Raw genomic sequence first — 18,016 nt, 5'->3', positions numbered from 1 at the left:
TGAGTACAGATCGATTGTACTGCTGGAAGACCTCTATCACCACACAGAAACTAAGTAACATAATTTCAACAACTAATTTCTCAACAACCGGTTATTATGATTGAAAGACAACAACTCAAAAAACAGACTGATGAAACCTTTGAGACATCTATGTAAGCAGCCATACATCAGTGCGCGGGGGCAGAATAAGGGCTCACCTGACGCAAGGTCTACACGCATGTTTTTTTGCTGGGTGACGTTGATGTGCGCTGTGACTTTTCCATCATTTAGAGCCAATTCCAGCATTCCGTCTGCCAGGGAGCTAAAAAGGAGCAGGCTTCTGGGGTTCCAGGTTCGGAACTGGAAACCTATAGAAACCATGTTGTGGTCTCTTCTGCCTGGCAGCTGCAGGAAGCTGGTGCCGTTGAAAAACACGGGGAACGTGTGCGTGTCCACGCAAGAGAAGGTCAGGTTCCGCTGAAAATGAGGAAGAGTTCTCGTTACAATTAAAAGCCTTTATGTAAGAATTCAAGTGTAATGAAAGGTTAGATTATAACATCATAGAAATTCCATCTACAGAAATGTGCATTTATGATTATCAATTTGTATACGAATGTATATACTATATTAATATATAATATATGTACCTTCTTTATTTTTTATATTATTTTGGCAAATATATAATTTATTTATTATATATTTATAAAATAAAATGTTATTAATATTTGTAGTATTAGTATTATTTTAGTAGTAGTATTAAAAGCATATTTAATAATAATAATAATAATGTTATTTATTTCGTAGTATTTTATAAAATATTATTCCTTTTTAAATTGCACTTGGTTTAGGAATGCTTCATTTTCAAAAATATAATTTAACATCCTGTGGGGTGTTGTCAATTCAAATAACCCCTTTAACTTGTGAACTGAAAGGGAGCCAGGTCTTTGATTCAGACTTTGCTCAATCCTGATGACCAGAAACTAAATAAGTGTCTGAAATGGCTGAAGCCCTCTCATGTGGAACATGGGCTTATAGAAAGATCTCCCAAACTGCTGCTACAGCATGTTCAAACCGCATCCTAGAATTCACAACCTTAAACTGGAAAGAAGGGGCATGAAACCAAGGCCAAGTGCCTTTATTCATAACTCTGCAGCTTTACGCCCCTCTAAATGGTAATTTTAAGGCACCAAATGCACATCATCATTTTAAATATGGAGAACTTAGTCACCACAATGACAAAAGTGCACTCAGCCTTTTTCAACACTTCATAAGAGAACCTGCCCCCGTGTGCCGTGTTTTATCAACCCTGAAAATAATCCAGAATATTAATTCAGAGTCTATGGTGGACACATGTCAAATTTGAAGCAGAGGAGAGCTGTGCTATTTTATTATTATTCAAAAGTCGGATTGCGAACCCTGTACCAGCTACTACTTTCGTGTTCATTAAAGTTGAGTTTTTCCAGCAAGCACAATTTGTCTATTTGTCAAAATCAATACCAGACAAACGGAACCAAAACATTTAATTTTAATGCACACCGCTCTTTTTATCATTATTTTCAAATTATGAAAATTTGTGGCAAACTGCATCCGAATGTCATTATCATAAAAAAATGCCTTCCTACAGTAAGTGATTAAATAAGATTTCACATTTCTAATGCTTGCCTGACAACCTATCACTAAGTGTAAGGTAAGATTTTATTTGACTAATAATAAATATAACTTGTATTGACTTATCAGAAACAATCATTAACGCTTTACAATTCCAATAGAAAGACAATATGCATATCAGATCATTATTGAATCCATTTTAATATAATTGGAAAATCTGATTATTATCACTGCATCAGCCATCAAATCCGAGCAGATGGTTAACATTCATCAGCACTCTGAAACAAATGAAACTGATCCATACAGCATATAGACATGAGGTTTAAAATGCAAGCTCCATCAATATCATGTCTCAGGCAAGGCAGGTGAAATGCGTTTTACATTTTCAGCTGTCAACCTTGCACAGCTTGAGCGATATTCCAGCACTTCATGGTCACACACCTCCACAAAACCCTCCAGGCAAAACAACCCACAAAAACATGTTAAATATGCGCAAAACTGTCATGACCAGAAAAAGTTATGCACTGAAAAATCAAACTCTGATTACTTCCCTCTGATATGGTTTCTAAGGTATATAAAAAAGGAAATCGACTCACGAAGCTGGAGGTGTCCAGTTTTTTTCTTCTGGCTAGGTCAGTGATGTTCTCTCCATTGTAGTTGATGCTTTCCATGCATCCTTTGAAGTTTCGTCTGGCTCCAGAGATTGGCTTCCCAGAATAAGGCATTCCTCCGAAACTCAGCTACAAGAAAAAAATCACAGCATCTCAAAGGGACGAGCCAGAAAAAAACTGTATATATGCATTACGATACAATGCTGACATGTTATACATAAACATGACATGATAGTTATTATAATGTACTAATACTACACAGATTTCAGAAAATCTAAGCAGATCTGATCAGGTCAGAACCTCAATATGGTTATTGCTATAAGTGACTTGCTTGGTCTTAATGTAAAAAAATGTTTTGTATATTATAACTTTAAGCTAGAAATATTACACGACTAATGTCATTTTACCGGAGAGGGGCTACTATAGACCACTTCACAAGATGTAAACACTGGTCTTAAAGTACTTCCGGTTTCAGAAATGATTCTTACATATATATAAGACATATATATAAAATTTTGATATGGATGCAAATGTTCTGTAGGTTGTATTTTGTTCCACATTTGTGTAATATTTGAAAACTGAAAGGTCTTCTGGACCTAAGTTGTTCACGTCTCCCGAAGTGTTGTATACATGCAACACTACATGTGGACGCAGGTCACATATTAACAGTTCAACCAATAGAATTAAACATAGGTCATAGCGTACAAGAAATTGCAGTAGAGCTTCAATACATATTACAATTTTATGCATCACAGTACATTGCGCTACAGTAAACAATAACAACTCTAATTTCTACATTTAGTTATAGCGTTAACACAAAACTCATTATACCTGCTAATATAATTATAGGTAGAAAATTTACTTTGACATGTAAAACAGTTTTTAGCATAAAAAAATGATCAGTTGGTCACGTAGAGAGCTATATATGATTTATCCTTTGTTACTACATAATGTTCTGCGATAAATTGAGTGATGGTTCATAGATTGAGAGGGCAATACAGCTCTCCCACGGACACACATCTTCCCCTAAACTTCCTCAAACAAAGATGCCTTAACACAACAGTCGATAAATGCAATTGTTTGTAAATTCAGAGCATGCTCCAGGAGAAAACGACTCAATGGTTTGGATCTTTCTCCGCTCAATTAATCAGACACTTTCCCTTTAATTGGGGTCAATTTGTCCTAGACCAACTGAGCTGTAACAAGCCCTTTAGCATCCAACCAGGCTTTAGATAAGCGTGTCTTCAAAGACTATATTATTTATATTGCCGAAAATCTATTTCCCAAACTTTTCTCTTCAGTGCGTTTTGATATGCATTATTTCTGTTTGATAACTTTAACATCCTGCTACACATTACTGGCTTGGATTAATACTGCGAGAAGTGAATGTCATTTTCAAAACTGAGGTATGAAAAACAAAGTTCATCACAGCTGGCATCTCCCTGCGAAAAAGTGTGATATTAACAAGCATGAGCTCATTTGGGACTGTGTGACTGATATCCTCCAGAAATCCTTGAAGGATTGTTTTGGGTCTTTGTGGGAATGAGAGAAGATCCAACTGAAGTCAAACTGGACTTCTCAAAAGTTACCCTGCTTATCATCACATAATCCATGCTGTGTTATCCTTGTACAATGAAACTTTATTTGAGAAAATTAAAGGAAAAGTTCCTTCAAAAATTAATAATTCAATCATGTTTTCTATGTGGATTTCTCTGTGAACTATTCCTTTATCTCCAATACCCTAAAAATGCTACATTTCTGAAGCACCTTCATCTTTAGCATCCCATAATTCTCTTGCTTGTGAAATGAAGTTCAAAGCAATAAATCATTCACTTTCTCAGTCGTACCTCATAATCCAGGTCAAGGTGGTCAAACTCCCCGTTGGTGCGGAAGTGCTGAGTATGCTGATCCAGAGTAAAATTGACATTTCTCCTGTAGCGCTCAATTACAACAGAATGCCAATGATGGTCGTCCAGAAGACTGCCGCTGGTCACAGACGTATGGCCCAGGATGGAGCCGTACTGATTACTGCCTGCGGTTTATTAGACAGAGGAGATCATCATCAATATCAAACGCATGACGTCTTCTCCTTCACGGTGAAACATGAGGACACTTATGGATGGAAGCAACTCCTGCCACATGCATTTATCTCGAGGAGTGGATATGTGATATGATATGTCCATCGAATATAAACTATCCTGAGTTTGCAAATATTTGATGAATGTTTCAGTTATTTGGCTAGAATTTTGACACGTTATTTTTTATGGAGATCAAGCTATCAATAACGTAACGTAAGACATCAAGTTTAAGTCCATCTATAAGTTAAGGATGCTCTTACGGTATTAACATACTTAATATCACGGTATCCTGCTGAATATATTTTAGGATGCTGCTCTCCCCAAACTCTTTTAACTTGGTAACCCACATGAAAAAATACTACAGTGTACTATAGCATTTACTGTAGTATACTAGTAAATTCGTAGATACTGCAATGTTTCAACTTTATCAATGTAAATCTTAAATTATTTGAGTAAATTATAGAATGTTCTATTGTGCAGTTTATCAATTCACCACATGACGTACACTGTAAAAACTGTTAAAAAAGTTACAAGTTTTCCATTATGCGTGAAAAATCTGTAACTTTACAGAAATGTACAGTTTTTTTATATGGTAAAAAACATTAAAAAAAATTCAATTTTATGTAAAAAACTGTTATTTTACGACATTTTTCTTGCCGCAAATGTGGGTTTTTTACAGGATCGTGTTACAGCCGAATATAGTTAAAAACAATCAAATTACGGAAAAAGACTGTAAAATGTACAAGAAAACTTGAAAACCGTAATTTTACATGAAAAACTTATTTTATGGTATTTTTCTTCCGCCCCCGCCATTTTATATTACAGTGCTGTAATTACTATAATATGCTTACTATTATAATACAATTTACTACAGTTTACTATAGCAAAAACTAGATAAATGAAGTTTTCTTTTGTCAACCAGTTAAACCAGCATAAAGCAGTCTGTCAACTGGTATTGGGCTTAGCTGAGTAAACAAATAATGACAAATACACACACAGTGCCGATACACACACACACACACGCACACACACACAACATACCAACATACTTCACAACAAATCTCACAGACATAAAGGTCTAAGAGTTCCTCAGCGTTACCAAGGTTTATCTGGATCAGAAGTCTGCCTCTTCTCAACTCCAAAGTGATGTAGTCCCCCTGTTGACCCTCTCCGTGCAGAATCACCCCTTCACTCTCTGATGTTTTAAACTTCAGAGCTATCACGTCCTTCAAAATCTTCATCTTCTTCATTTTGAAGCGGTAAGAGATCACCCCCTGCCCGTCAAAATTAATCACATCTGCCCCTGTTGAAGGCCACAAGAAAGAGAAAAAGGAAAAGAAAAAATATACATCAGCACCCCAGAGGTGACTGGGTGTCATGGCCATTTTTGGTTAAATGATGGGTTGAGCGAGTGTTCTCCAGATCGCTTCGGCAAAAGCATGGAAGTTCACAGATAAACAGCAGCTGGGATCAGGTGATAAACTAGAGTAAGGAGGCAGAAAATCGCAGCTGGCAATTACCTGCTGACAAAGCCTTTCTGCCTTTGCACAGAGTTGGAGGATTTCTGATCCCTGTTGTGGCCCTGAATGATACACACCGGAAGTTATGAATGTAAATTTCTTGTCTCGCTCTCTTGGTTTTATTTCCACTCCTGACACCGCATAGCCTTTGGATATATTACGCAAACTAACAGTTCTCAAGGGCACTCAACTGCTTCGTACATCATTCATTCATTCTTTATATTAGCAGGTAATTACAGCAAGATCTACTGCTGGGAAATAGAAAATAAACACACAACATTGAGTTGCTTTCCATCCTCAGCAGGTTTCGAATTTCTTTAAAGACCAGCAGGTAAATTTTATGTGTGAAGTGTTTCTTTTTATTATTTCAATGGATCTTACTCTTTGTACTCCCATGCCACATAAAAATCTATTTGTATTCATCAGCTTCAATCAACATTATTTGAAATGACGCAAACACCACAATTGTTCAACAAGGACAAAGCGGGAAAGAATACAGTCTCGGGGTAATCTGACATGTGCACGACATCACCAGGGGACTGTGGTATGTATCGCAATTGTGTGTGTGTGTGTTTTTGTCTAGAGTACTGTCTGCATATGGAATTAATTCAATTCTCTCCATGCACCCTGCTGGGGACTGATTACTACACTAATGCATGAGAATGTGTGCTGTGTCTGGCCACCGCTCCACCACTCCTCTCCCATTGCTCTCTCTCTCCCTCCATTGCCAATCCCCTTCACCTCCATCACAAATGCATTCATCCGTCCTCGCCCGATCAACAAGGTCAGAGCACTGCATCCATTTTCATTCTGTGCTTCATCTGTACCGCAGGTCTTGCTTATCTAACTCCCATTCTTTCCCTCTCTGGTGCTGGAGAAGGACTCTCTATTCCTTCAGCGCAAAAATCGCAATTATTTTCGCTCAGCGCTCGTTGCATTTTCTTGTATAAAGAGGTGAAAAAAAGACAAATAAAATATGTTTGTGCTTTTTAATACTAACTCTGTTGGAAAATTCAGCATGTTGCTGAGAGTTGGAATGTGGAAGCTGGTTAATAGCTGGTCCAAGGTGGTTATTAACTGGTTCGTGTTGGTCATTTGCTGGTTATTTAGATGGCACCCTGTGGACTGTCTTAAGTATATTGCATAAAAACCTGGAATGTAGTTTGTCGATAAGGCAAACTATATTGTTTTGAGCCATTTTACTTTTTCTTTAAATTTTTTTAATCAGATAAACAGACTTTAGATTGAGATGCATTCAAGGAAGTTCATTTTGGATAAGCAGAAATTCTGGCGTCAAGTCTCCTATTATGAAATAAAATATTGCTAAAGAAAGAAACACGTGAAAACAAAAGAAAATCTGTGGTTGGTTGCTTTTGCGTCTAAACAAACAGTGAAGTAGAAGTCATAGTTAATAAACAACAACTATGAAGTAGGGTTGTCACCCTACAACACTATTTTCAATAACCGTGATATTAATAACAATGATAATCAGTACAACTATCATTATTCACACATTTCGTTATGTCATAATCTATCCTGCACCTAATAATTTTTTTGCCATATATCACTATGAGACCCCAAACCCTCTCTCTGCCTCCCTATAATTATATTTAAAGTGTGATTCACTGACCGAATTAAACAAGATTTTTACTGATACCATAATATATATACTTAAAAAGATTGCATAATCGCAATAATGGTGTTACTGTGAATTCTTTTTTCCACGATAAATGTGTAAAACTCTGATATCAATATTGAATTTATGTTTGAATTAATATTGATATTCTAACTACAAAGTTTAAAAAATACTTTTTGCATGTATTACAACACACATTATGAACATTTATAATTCATCATACCCTTTCATAACCCTTTATAATGTACATAAAGGTGAAGTGTTACAAACTTTTTCCATTTAAGTAAATTGTGACGTTCACAGCCAAACAAAATCCACTCGTATTAAAAAAAGTTTATGCACTGAAATTGTAAAACTACAACGTGAGCTTAGAATAAAGACATTATGATGCATTTGTGTGGATGCTGATATTTTCATAGTCATCTTTCTTGTTATCATATCTTTTCTTGGTGTGGCTACATAGTCAGAGCTTGACTACCTCAGGACTGGTATGACAAGATGATTAATTGTTGGTTCAATATGATCTTCCTCCAATGAATGACCAGCTAGAATGTTTTTAAACATAAGCAGCTTCTTAAATGGGATTTCCCAGAAGGGTGTTCCAGCAATGTTTATTTATTAGTCCCTAAACTCCTTCATCTACAGTTTGTAGGATGTATTACATCTTTATCTGCATCACTGATCACCAGCACAAGATGATGATGGAATCTGAGCGGTTTCACCAGCACAGATGAGAAGCTTTTTGAAAGGAAAATCAGTGAAGCCAAAGCCACCTCATCTGTTTGAGGACTGACACGTATCTACAGCTACAAGGTGTCATTTTGGAATTGTCATAAACACGTTTTGAGCTACAGATTTCAATGACAGTATAAAAGTATCACTGTGCAGGATTTGTTTCGAGGAAGATATCCCTCCCCACGCAAATAAATAGATAAATACACAAACAAACTAACACCAATAGAAGAACTTAAGAATCGTGATTCAGAAAATAATAAGCCAAGGCAATTTTTCTGTTGTGGTATTAAATGACGGATGATTACATCACTGTAATGAGAAAACTGCTTGTGATACTGTTCAATCGAGTTTATGATGGTGATAATTGAAATTTGTTATCGAGATCAATTTTGTAACACTTAATGTAATGAAAATGATGGATTCGTCATGGGCACCGAAAAACAGAATGCTTTTATATTTCAAAAATAATTTTCTTTTCAAAAATGATAACGCTTGCATAACAACATTCAACAGTTGTCCTTCAGCTTCAGCAACGGTATGTACGACACATATTTCTTTAAGTACACAGAATTCACTCTCTACTCATCAGCTAAAACAGCATGCTGGCATACTAGTGTACATCTTTGAAAATGATGAAAACTCGGATTGCCCTGTATATGAAATTGATAGCTGACCTTGACTTTCAAAATATGTTGTGTCAGCCAATTTCTCTTAATTGTACTGGGAACCTTCTGAATATATATTGCAATCTTGTAGTGGATATAAATCACCCAGTGATCCTAAAAAGCTTAGGATTGCTCTTCCTTGTATGACAAGATACTCTGGAAAGATAAAAATGTCGATTTTTATACTGAGCTTAGCAAATGTTCCAGCTATATTAAAGTTCAGCCCACATAAAATGTTCAACTGCGCAGTTGTTAAGATGCAAATCCCATCAGCTGCCAAGATCATATAAATTGCCTCTAAAAAGCAAACTAGGTTGTTTTTGCTCACAAAATATCTGGTGTTTAACCTGTTGTTGGATGGTTTCTAAAGAGTGTAAACTTACAGTAAGGGCACCCGTAGATCTCGAACCTGAGGCCGATCCGTCCCTCTTCAGTCCAGTCTAAGGGAATGATACGCAAGTAACGGGCCACAATTGTGTTTTGCAGGTCATGCCGAACCACGCTCTCCGTATTGGAGTTACCCATGAATGCCTGTAAGACAAATGCAACAAATGAATACATCTCACAAATGTCACTTTTATTGTTATGACAGCCTGATATATTCATACCTTATTCATAATTCCTCTATATTCAAAAGTGCATTATACATGATCGAGTTATATTAAAGCATACCACAGATTTTCTGTATATAGGTTAGATCTTGTCTTGTATCTGGTCTAGTGCATGTTCGAGTGATCTGATCAAACTCTTCACTGCCCTGTCTCAAAAGCAGCAGAGCGTAATATTCTGCCAAAAAAACTGAGTCCGGCTCTGTGGATCACGCTGACCCCACGCAGCTTCTTGTGTCACGCGGAGCAAGAAATTGATGCAGTCTCATTCAGCTGTGGAGAACTTGAGAGCATGTGGGTTTGGAGATAAGAAGCTCAGGACCACCGAGCTGAAATGATGCGGCTTACAGAACTCGTCTTCTCAAACACACCATTAGATGGACTTTATTGTATAACCGAGGATTTCTTGAGAGGAACACGCTGAACTTGTCAACACTGGACGCTGTGTATTGTGGAGGTAATGTTTGAAGTGCTGATTACTGTTCTCTGTAGTGGGTGACTGGGGAGTCCTCAATGCATTTTGATAGAGAAACTACGAGTTGTTTGAGGTTTCAGGGCCATTGCTGAAATTCAAGGGGTCTGGTCACAATGTAGCCCGTCCCCCGGGCCCAATAAGGGGCTTTACTTAAGGGCAGTGATTCCAGCCCGGTGGGGCTTAAACAGTTTCTTATGGAATCTGTACTTGGAAAATATTGCTTTAGCTTTCTATAATACAAAGTGGAAAGCAAAATTAGATTTATGTGACTGATACTCATATTTAGATTAATAAAATAAATCTCACATCAAGTTAAATTGTAATGTAAAATCTCTGTTAAAAGGAACTAATTTCTTGATATCACAGATATGAGCTTTAGTATTAGGGTTCATAAAAGCAAAGAATGAGGAAAACAATCTCTGGGATCCAGTTTGGCTACCTGCATACTACTAAAACTATGATATTTTTGTTTTGGGATACATTTTAGTTCGCGGCAGGAGAGTGTTCCAGTATATCGTAAAAAATCAGGTAAATATCATCCGGTAATATTCCGGCAGAACCTGGAATGACATATTTTTCATCTTTTTACACTTGCAAATTTACAGTAATATCGAAAATTTGACATTTTTCACCACGTTTAAAAATATGTGAAAATTCCGCAACATAAAATTGTATAAATTTTGAAAAAAAAAAAAGTTTTTTACTGTATACCCATACAAACTAAATTATGTTATATGAGTAATATAATCTTTCAGCATGTCAACTTCAAAGAAAACTCATTTCAACATATTACGATTAGGGACAAACTTATTCTAATTCAAAACTATTTTAGATTGCCAATTTGGAAGCAAGGATTGAGTCCTTATCAGAGGGCCCAAAACAACATTTCCTTTTGTCCCCAGCACTGCCCATGTATATAACTGGTTTATGCCCTCACAAAATTTGTTTGGCCTCGAAGACAAGATAATTAACATCTTAAATGTCAGCTGACCTCATTTTTTCTCCATTGTGTCGAGAAAAGCTGATTAATATGCACAAATCCGCACTTTGCGCCGACCACGCAGGCCAAAGGTTTCTGAATTTGCGAGCGGAATGACTCAATTGAGTCGCGGTTAATTCCGGCTCCGCACCCTTAACAGTCAGCAAGTGTGTAATTAGTTGGCCAAATTCGAAGTCACCATGAGAGCTGTGCTGTCTGGCATGTTGTTTAATCAAGCACCTTCACAATTTAAAGCACAAAGGCCTGACGGAGATAGAGGCTTTTTTTCATTAGCCGAAGAGTCTGGGTTTAGGCAGGAAGCCAGCTGTAACTATCATAAGCGCCACATTCACTGGTTTCCCATGGTATAATTAAAGTTGCTTTTACTTATTTTGTGACAAAGCTCAAGAGACTCCCCGGGTTTCTTCTCTCTTTAATGGCTTTAAACAGCCATTCTGGAAATTTCTAACTGTGAGAAAACGCTTTGGTGAAGAAGAACAACTTTTCCGTAGCAGATAAAAAAGCAGCCAGCCTACGAAACATACAGATAGGAATCATTATGGCAACAAATTTAGGAAGTTGTACAAGAACGCCATCGATGTGGTACTGCTTGACCTTGAAGCGGCCATCAAATACCCAAGAGCTCTAACTATTATACAAATAAACATGTTGTTTTTCAAAACTGGTTGAAAGCTGCTTGTCCACACTAGAACTTCTGAATTATGATGTTCTTCTCTTGAGCTGTAATTGTGTGTGGGTAGCAATACTTCAAACTTAACACTGGCAAATTGTTGGATGCATGTAGAAGGTTTGTATAAAAGTGTGGACAAATAAAGAGGACTATTCTGCATCAAATGCTTTCATCATTATCTCTTTACAAGCCATCTTCCGAGACAGTTTAAGATATTGCTGTGGTCTAAGAGAAGATACATGGACGGCTTCCAAATAAACCATTAAGCTCTTATAGGCATCATTATTGTTGTTTTATGTTGCCATCCTTTTATTCTTATGTAATAATCGGATCTGAAGACAGGGGGAACCTGGAAATATTTTGTGGTACCATTTCCTGTCCGAGCAATCCATTAAAGCATAGTACACGACCAAAGAAATCTGAGAAGGTCCTAAATCAAAATTAAAGTGAATCATGCAGCTGTCACACATTGTGATTCAATGCATTAATCTGTTGAGGCTCACATCACATTTTGATTTTCTAATTATTATGCAAATACAGGTGCAGAGTGTTGCGGCCTCTACTGACAAGTGAACTTTGGTCAAATTAAAAAAATAAAAATAAAACTATGACAAAATGTGTAAAGAATAAAATGCAGCATATTTGGCTTCAATAAAGCTGTTGCACAATTTTTGGTTTCGTAGAGACCGATACATTTATTTGTCAAAGATCCCAAACAACGCTGGGTTGGTTTCAACCTGTGGTTGGCTTAAACATGAAGAAACCCAACTCAACCTACCGTAGGGTCATTTTCTTTATTACACAGTCGCTCTGGAATACTTGATTCTGATTGGCCAATTGATGCATTCCAAGGTTTGATATTGGATATTGTTTGATAAGCGATATTTGTGGTTTTTAAATTGGTTTTCAGAAACGACTGCATTCTTATTATAACAAACCACATCCAGGGATGCCAGACACGATCCAACAGTGAAACTGGTTTACTTGGTATATAAGGTATTTAACAGACATCCATGGGAAACATACAATAACTAGGAGAACATGGGACAAAGCACAGCACTAGGAACACCGTACATAAGGAGAGTCAGGTGAAGTACAAACAGACATAATACATACAGACCTGACAAAGAATGACGGTACAAGTGAGAGTTATATGCCATGTGGGTGATTGGCTGCAGGTGAGACTGATTAGTGTAGATGAGTGAGTGCACAGAGTCCTGGGAAGTGTAGTGGTCAAGGCTGGTCTTGCGGGTGTTATAGTTATGTATTTTATTTTTGTTGCATTTTTGTGTAAAGCCCCTTGAGATGCTCCAATGAAAGGTGCTATAGAAAATAAAGTTTTCAGACAGCCAGTTGTTATCACAAGAATAAATAATGAGAGATTTATCCCAAAACAAAAATCTGAAACTTTGTGTCATTAAATGTTTATAAAGAACATCCAAATGTTTTAAATATATATGTTCTTTTTAACAGTACAGTAACTCGGCCAAGTTGTACTTTCAAGATCATGCGGTGAACAAACGTGCCTAAAAGCCTCCTTTCACTTGAGCGCATAAGAAACTAAGATGTTTCCCATAGTGAGTCCGACAAACTACACAATTACAGCTTTGCCTAAAAGTTTTATAGACATTTACGTAAATGTTTTTCTGTAGTCACAACCGCATTTTATGGCATGATCAACGGGAGATAGACCAATGTACCGCACTGCCAACAGAGTAAAAGCAAAACGCAATTCAGTATTTAAGAAACCATTATCCTCCAACTGAGAGCATTTGGCACCTTCGTACTTTTCGTGCCACTTGGGGCCCTCTTTGACGGATGAGGTGAAGACAGCTTCTCTCTCTGAGGCCGAGAGCAGAGCTGAATCAGTCAAAATGGCAGCCGTATGCATATGTGTGAAGGGCTGACAGGGGCAGCGAATTCAATGACACTCTGATTCTTCGTACTTAAGCGACAAGAAACCCATTCAGGGGTAGAGTTAAAGGACGTTTGAGGGAAGAGAAAACCTGACATGTGGAAATAAGCCTCACTCATTTCAACTGTGTAAGAAGGGTAAAGCCTGGCTAAAGAGTGAGCTAAGAGTGGACAATGTAGAACAGTGGTTCCCAACAGGGGGGCCGGGGCCCACAAAGGGGCCCCACCTGACTTCTAAGGGGACCTCAAGATTATTAAAATTTGACAAAATGAGCAAAATAAATTAATTTTTTTAAACTAAAATATATATATATTTCTTATAATTTAGCCACTTTCATAAAAAGTAATTATAATGAATATCTTTTTCTAGACAAGCTCTACCCAACGTGACTCTAGATCATTTTGAATACTGTTGATATTTTGGGAGGAGACAATAGTGAAGGGAGGATCGCACCGTTATTATTGGAAAGCCCTCTTGAAAGTCTTGAAATGCAAGAAAATGAATTGAGGGGAAATGGGCCTTATCTGAAATTGAACGAATTTGAACTAATAGGTAGCAAAAAATTCTTAAGAGTATTGAAGGCGCAAAAGTTGTGAAAAATAATATTTTTTTACAAATTGTAAAACGATAAACAAAAGCAAATACGCTTAAATTGCTAAAATTATCACTTTGTAGACAGGACTCAATATCCGAGACCAGGGGTTTTCAAACTGCGGTCAAAAGACCCAAAAACTGCGGCTCGCAAGGGTGAGACGGGGGGAAAAGTTTAGAAAATAACTGCAAAAAAGAGAAAAGGCCTTAATAAGGTGCATTAAATAATAATTTAAATAAATAAAAATGTAATAGCATATTTTAGTGAGAAGTTATTATATTTATACAAATTATACATTATATATAAAAGATAAAATGTATAATAAAAGTAACTTATTAGAAACTTATTTTAGATTTATATTATTACATTTTCAGGGTATATAAAAGACAGATTTAATCCTTTTAAATTTTAGGATCCCTCACATCGAGGGTCCATGGCATCTAACGATTGAAATCCCCTCAAAAATCTAAGTAAGATCAAAAAATAAAAGCCCAGCAGTCACAACGAGCTCTTTGTAATGGCCAAAATCTGAGTAAAACAACTAAAGGGCTTTTCGCTCCCTAGTAAGGGGTAAGGCTCGCTGTACAGCCTTTCTAAGTGCATGTTTCACCACATTAATTGATAAAGAGATTACAGCATTACACCACGTGGAGAGCTGTGGTTACTAAAGAGGCGTGAGAGCGGAAATGTACAAATTCTGTCCGCATTCATTCAGTATAAATGGCAGCTGTTTGAAGCTCATTCACCATTAACTGCAGGGGTTTAGAAAGGGTTTGAGTAATGTATAAGCCTCCAAAAGGACCCATTCAAAATTCAATTCTCAGACAGGTACTCAGGGATAAAAACTGAACAGGTTGCACTCAGAGTGGATGGCCAGGAAATGGCTAGAACAGATAAAGGTGAGACAGTCGGGCTATAATAGGTGTCACGTTATTTGGGGTTCACAGTGCATTACTGAGGTACAAAATAATATTATTAAATATAATGCATTTGGGGGGGCATGGTGGCTTAGTGGTTAGCACGTTCGCCTCACACCTCCAGGGTTGGGGGTTCAATTCCCGCTCCCGACTTGTGTGTGTGTGGAGTTTGCATGTTCTCCCCGTGCCTCGGGAGTTTCCTCCGGGTACTCCGGTTTCCTCCCCTGGTCCAAAGACATGCATGGTAGGTTGATTGGCATCTCTGGAAAAAATTGTCCGTAGGGTGTGAGTGCGTGAGTGAATGAGTGAGTGTGTGTGCCCTGCGATGGGTTGGCACTCCATCCAGGGTGTATCCTGCCTTGATGCCCGATGACTCCTGAGATAGGCGCAGGCTCCCCGTGACCCGAGGTAGTTTGGATAAGCAGTAGAAAATGGATGGATGGATGGATGGATAATGCATTTGTCCATAGTAGGGGTTGAATGAACTCAGGTTTTTTGAGACTATTATGTGATTAAAGTTGCGTCGACGACGACTAGCCGATGGCGTCATAAATAAATAAAATAAGAGCTAGAGAATGTTTTGCAACAAGATTTGATGGGTGTGGGCAGTAAGACATTTGTGTGGGCTGTGGGAGAATGGTGCAACTCCCGCAAAATAGCCTCAAAGTTAAATATATACATTAGTATCCAAATACAATTAAACTGTTGTTCATCTATTGCTCAAGAGCAACATCAACTTAACTAAAATACAACTATTTTGAGCGCGAGGTCGGTGGTAGCAGGGCTATGCAGGAATAGAGCAGCAGGTGGATCTCTACAGGAGCCTAACGTTACATCAGGTCTGAAGCGTGTGTACAATTAAACGTCCCTGACATTTACAACAAGTCAACTGAAAGTGTCGTTTGCACTAATATATGAAACCACAGAAAAATGCGCAAGTTCTTTTGTGACGGCATATGACTTTAGAACAACGTCATGTATTAGCCTAATGCATCAAACACTTTATCATAGCGGCCTCTCAAACACAGCACCTCAGTGACATAGCAGCCAAATTAGATTTTTTATTAATTTATTCAGTTTCCTTCATAGTTTATTAAATGGGGAACAAGTACGAAAATACATTATTAAAAGATATGCGTGTTGATGCACAGTGCACTGAAATCTATGTATTATTAGGCTTTAATGTTACCTGCGAGCTTTTGGAGTGTCAGAAAAAATCGAAAACAGGACAAATTATGAATGATAACATATATTATTGCTGGGAGTGTGACAGAATCTGGCTTAAGCTGGTGGAAATGACATCCGTCCTGCGCACAGCTCTCTCGTTGAAACAGTGAGCCTCTTCTTAAAGGTACAGTGTCAAAATCCTGCGACCAGTCGACATCATGTTTTAAACATCGTGTTAAATTATTAATGTCAACTAGTTCGTGCAACCCCTAGGTCATGGCAGCATTAACTCTTTCACCGCATTTGACGAGTTATCTCATCATTTAAAAGTGGAATCCGGGCGGAATCTTAGACAAAACACGTTAATTATCTCAGCTGTTTAATCAAAGTGATTCATTTTTGAAGAAACCTACCCACATCTACGGAGTGATAAAAAACAAACAAATGAAGATAGAAGAATACTGTTTCTTTTGTTTGAAAGCTGAGTCTCTGTCCTTTCATTTGACATATTGTTTGTCCATATATTCTTTACAGAAAATTTACTGTGAGCCATTAAATTTGGGTGAAAATGTTCAAAAACGCTGGAGTAGGCTGGCGGCGAATGAGTTAATAGTGCATAAGAGCATTTCACTTCATGATTCCTAATATGAAACTGCTTGGCAAAACAAAACAAAAGCCGAGATATACATTATACATGTTTTACTGGCTTTTGGTCAATTCTAAAATTATATCTATCTTAAAATAAGCAGAAGGGTGACTCAATGTAAGTCTGTTGTACATTGCTATAATTTCATAATTAAAACACCCACACTCCAATCTAAACCTGCAAGCTGTTTTTGAAGCAGACATTATTTTTTATTGTTGCTCAGCTCTTAGCATACAAATTACAGACAGCAGTTTATATAACGGTTCATAGAGACCAGGATCTTGAGCCATAAAAGCATCTCACATGAATCATGTCAGCATTCCAAATCTTTTGAAGCCATGCTATTATTATGTTCAATACACAATACACTGGCAATGTACTTATAACTGACAATATATTGCTTATTTTCTGTTAGTCATCAGCTGTAAATTTAAATACACGAAAGATGGCAAAAACACTTTTCATTTGTTTATATATATCCTAACCGTCAGACTGAAAGTTGGCATCTCCAAAACCCCCACTTTGAAGAAAACTGTAAAAAAAGCCCTTTCGAAAAAAATTTGTTGCCTCAATATTTGCAAACCTCACAGTCAAAAAAGGTCACCAATAGTTATGATTTATGAAAAAAGATCTGACAGTAAAGATATTTGAGTGGCATAAAGTGAATGCATTTAACATTTTGTGCAAATTTCTTTGTAAATATCTTCAAAGAATCCAAGCAAAAGTAATTCAATCTAAAACGATTTCACTTTTTAGTTGTCTTTAAATCAAAATTACTGTATTCTTGCATTTATTGCAAATATTATGGAGATGATTCTTAAGCCCAGTGGCGGCTGGTGCAAAACAATTTAGGGGGGGCAAAAGGACCAATAACATAAAAATGACACCATCAATAATGTAGGACTAAATTTAATTGTTAAATAGTGACAGGTGATATAACCATTTATCATAACCTCTTAGCGTATTATGAAACATTCAACCATCAAAGCATGTACTTGTAGCATTACTAAGAGAATTTTAATTTATTGTAATAAACTGCCAGCCCACATGAAAAAATACTGTGGTAGCTTATATCTTATTACTTATTAAAGTAAATTGTATTATTCTTAGATGCTATCGTGTTGATGTAAAGTGTTTTTGAACTATACCATAGCTAGATAAGAGTAGAAGGAAGAGTGTAGTTACTATAATGTG

General features: G+C 37.0%; 1 protein-coding gene across 1 annotated transcript in view; it reads right to left on the bottom strand.

Moving 5' to 3' along the window:
- cntnap2a (contactin associated protein 2a) overlaps positions 1-18,016 on the bottom strand; it is a 228,974-nt gene that overhangs the window by 98,401 nt on the left and 112,557 nt on the right. The window contains exons 4-8 of the mRNA XM_056737624.1: positions 9,216-9,363; positions 5,376-5,579; positions 4,046-4,230; positions 2,184-2,327; positions 198-456 (exon numbers count right to left, since the gene is read on the bottom strand). Of these exons, the coding sequence (XP_056593602.1) occupies positions 198-456; positions 2,184-2,327; positions 4,046-4,230; positions 5,376-5,579; positions 9,216-9,363 (940 nt within the window). The remainder of the gene's footprint in view (positions 1-197; positions 457-2,183; positions 2,328-4,045; positions 4,231-5,375; positions 5,580-9,215; positions 9,364-18,016) is intronic.

Source organism: Triplophysa dalaica, chromosome 23 (genome assembly GCF_015846415.1).
Source record: "Triplophysa dalaica isolate WHDGS20190420 chromosome 23, ASM1584641v1, whole genome shotgun sequence".
NCBI lineage: Eukaryota > Metazoa > Chordata > Actinopteri > Cypriniformes > Nemacheilidae > Triplophysa > Triplophysa dalaica.
This window is presented reverse-complemented; position numbering and strand designations above follow the sequence as displayed.